Raw genomic sequence first — 3,551 nt, 5'->3', positions numbered from 1 at the left:
TTTGAGGTGGTTCCAGTCTTCCATTCTTTATAGGTCTTTCTTTTTAGGTGCAGAAGGTCCACAAGTTCCCTGTAGAGCCATAGGGACTCCTGTGTCCTTTTGCTGCCTTTCCTCTGAGACATTGCTTGTGCTTTCAGGATTGCTCCCTTGAGGAGCAACCACTGATCCTGAACTCCCCTCCCCTTTGGGTCAACAAGCCTCCTGAGCTTGTCAAAGTCAGCTTTCCTGAAGTTGAGGACTTCTGCATTGCTGACTGACTTGCCAGCTTTACGGTGGATAGTGAAAGTGATGAGCTTATGGTCACTGTCTCCCAGTTTCCCTTCAAAGTTGATTCATTGTACCTTGTGCCTTAATAGTAATTTATCAGACGTGAAGTGAATGTAAAACACTATGCAGTAGTGCATGAGGTGCCAAATAATGATTAATTGGGTTTCTTCAGCTTTTCCAAATACCTAAGCACATATTTTAACTGTGAGACAAATAGATCATATGGACTCTTGCTTGCACAACTTGCAAAACTGTGCAGATTCAGAAGTAACAACTGGAAGGTAAACCTCCTTCTAATCTTTTAGAATAACTCTATCTGCATGAAAATATATAGGAGTGCTGTTGGCATTAACATGGCTAGAAATAGTTGTTCTTTTTTGTCACGTGTAACCTTAGTGGATTAATTTATAGTGAATTATAATGTAAAAAAAATGCCAAAACACTGCAGACTGGTATTATGGGGGGGATGGGGATGACAGGACACCAAGCCTTTCTGAAACAAGGTGGAAGCTCTTGGAGAATCTACCTGCCTTCTGTGCCTGAAGGATATTTTGCATGCAAAAGACCAGAAAGCACATGACTCAAATGAGCAGACAAGGTTCTTTGGGTAAATGTGATCTCTCTTATTAGAACAATTTTTCCAACTATTTAGTCGGTCTAATTAAATACCACATTTACCAAGAGAACCGTGTCTGCCTATGTCCTTAGACCAGTGGTTCCCGAACTCTGACAGACTGCGCACCACCAATTTAAAACAATACAACCTTAAGTACCACCAGCAAATTTTTGTCATATAAAGTAAATATAATAAATTTGTTAATGTGTACTACTGATGGGTTGTCTGCGTACCACTGGAGGTACCCATGGGCGATTGGTGCTTCCCAGGTCCGGTGGGCACCAGATTGCAGAGTGGGGGGGGAGGGATGGTGTTCCCCTAGCGGCCGATTGCTGAGCCCGGAAACACCAGTGGCAAAACCAGGAGTGCATTTCCACCGGCACTTCTCGTTTTGTGGCTGGCGCTTCCAGGGTGTGCATGGCCGATTTCAGGGTGGTGTGCACATGCACCCGCATTGCCAAGGGTGGTACACGTACGGGAGATTGGGAACTGCTGCCTTAGACCAACAGGGCTCCAACCAACACCCCTGACACAAATAAGGAAACTTGTACTTTAATGCAGTGATAAGGGTTAGACTTGGGAGAAGGGCCCTTACTCATAGTTGTCGCTGTTCCCTGCTGGACCTCAACTATTCCACTTCACTTGAGAGGGAGCAGGATGAAGCCCCTAGTTTTTGGAACAAGCCCTAAGCTGAGGCGAGCAAGGCAAGACTTGCCTTCTTCATATTTCCCCTCTTGTCTGGCTCAGCGGGGAGCAGAGCAAGCGGGGGTTCTGAGCCTTTTCCATACTCCCACCCCAGTTTGTGCCCCGCTTCTTCCTGAGGCAAGGGGAGCGGGGCGAGGAGTCGGTGCGTGTCCAGGAGGCGGCGGCAGGCGGGCAGGGCTGTCCCGGGAGGGGCTGGTGCCAAGGCGCCGAGCTCGGCGGCTCGGCAGAGGGGACCGCGAGCGGGACCGTGGCCTGGGGGCCAGCCCTGCGGGAGACCGGGGCAGGTGGAGCGGGGGTGGGAGGACTCCCTGTGCCCGCCCTCGCTTGTGACGCCCGGGAGGAGCGGACCAGCCCCGCGCCGCAGCCGGGCACGGAGGCGCAATGGGTGAGTGGCCCGGAGGCCCCGCGGGGACTCCGCGCGGAGTTTGGGCTTGTTTGGAAACTTTGCGGCTGGGCCTCCCGTGAGGGGGAGAAGGCAGGCTCCGGAGTGTCTCCGGGGGAGGGGGAACAAACCACTTCGAGCCGCTACCAGAGCAGCCCTTGTGTTGGTGAGGCAAAGCTCCGGCCCCTGAGGCCTTCCCGGGCGGGGGGCGCTCCAAATGCTGGATCTTGGCCCCCATGGAAAAGCTGAAGGGTGGCGCTGGGCTCCTGGCGCGTCAGGGCACCCGCCTGGGGCACCGCGGCGCAGGGCAGTCGTCTCGGCTTCCCCGCCACAGCCATGCCTTGGTAAGAGAGGGAGCTGCGAAAGCTGCTGACCCAGGTTTGCCGGGTCCCCTCCACTTCTGCCGTCTGGCTTTACTATGCCTCGCAGCCTCTCTTGGAGCCCCAATCTGGCTCGCAGCATATTGGGAGTACTGCCAAACTGGAGGGAAAGGCACAACCCTTTAGACCAGTGCTTCTCAACCTTTTTTTGTAACCCATTTGTAAGCATCGATGGCTAGTCCTGACCTGGTGCCCCTCACCCCCAGTGTGTGGGGCTGAAACAGCCCCTTGCAGGCTGGGTCTGCCAGCCTGCAAGGGAAAAGCCACCCTTGCCTTGGTTTTGCTCCTTTCAGGGAGAATCCATGTTGAAAGTTTGCTTCATTCCTGAAGTTTCTTTGTGACCCTTTCCATATATTCTTGCACCCCTCACCAGGTTGAGAGAGGCTGCTTTCAAGCACTGTCAACGTTGCAAGTGCTGGAGAAGCGCAAGGAAAGCTGCTTCTCTCCTCCGCGATGGGCTTTGCGAGGTGGGAGCCAAAAATAGACTGGATCTAGGGTTTGCATACCTGTGTAGTGTGGCATCTACAACCCTTTACTTGACCTGATCATCCTTAACCATGAGGGATTGCTGCTGCTGCTGCCACCGTCAAGTTTGTGCTGGGGTGCACTAAGACTAGGGTTTTATTTCTGAACTAATCTTTATTTGTTCCACATTTAGATGTTGGAATTTCAGGCGCAAGTGAGGGGCAACACTTCTACCCTTTACTTGGAAGTCTTTGGGACAGTTGCTGAGGCCTGCCTGAGCACTGTCTGTCCTCTCGTTTACCCTGTTACCGGGTTTATTTTACTTGAACCTCCCCATCTACCCCCTAACCCAGGAAATATGAATTTTCATTTCTACCTAGGAGAACTTTTACAATCTTTGCAATCTCCTATACCTGATGAAGGCTGCCTGAGCTTGAAAGCTTGCAAATAAAAACTTTTTTGTATGTGCAAATGTCTAGTTGGTATAATAAAAGAGATCCCTTCTGCCACAAGTTTTGATTCCTACTACCATCTACCCCTGGTATTCTCCCTGCACTAGACATCTACTACCTGTTATATCTTCTCCTGCTCTGCATTCTTGTACCTGTTCATTTTTTACGCCCCCCCACCCCCTCTGGCTACAGTGTAGCAGCTGGTAGCTTCTAAATCTTATCCTGGGATTTAGCACAATGTCAGGATATGACAACTGCTGCTGGAGGATAAAAAGAAGGTTGAG

The 3,551-nt window shown here is 51.3% G+C and overlaps 1 protein-coding gene across 2 annotated transcripts in view; it reads left to right on the top strand.

Annotated features, from left to right (window-relative positions):
* Nucleotides 1-1,922: 1,922 nt before the first annotated feature.
* GPM6A (glycoprotein M6A) overlaps nt 1,923-3,551 on the top strand; it is a 494,838-nt gene continuing 493,209 nt past the window's right edge. Inside the window, exon 1 of one of the 2 annotated variants that reach the window (XM_019521801.1) lies at nt 1,923-1,973. In XM_019521801.1, coding sequence (XP_019377346.1) covers nt 1,970-1,973 — 4 coding nt within the window. In that variant the 5' untranslated portion in view covers nt 1,923-1,969. The remainder of the gene's footprint in view (nt 1,974-3,551) is intronic. The other variant, XM_019521799.1, reaches the window with a different exon arrangement.

The sequence above is a fragment of the Gavialis gangeticus genome, unplaced genomic scaffold (assembly GCF_001723915.1).
Source record: "Gavialis gangeticus isolate Ggan-Ray unplaced genomic scaffold, GavGan_comp1, whole genome shotgun sequence".
In the NCBI taxonomy this organism is placed as follows: Eukaryota; Metazoa; Chordata; order Crocodylia; family Gavialidae; genus Gavialis; species Gavialis gangeticus.
The sequence above is the reverse complement of the archived record's forward strand: the minus strand, read 5'-3'. Positions and strand labels throughout refer to the sequence as shown.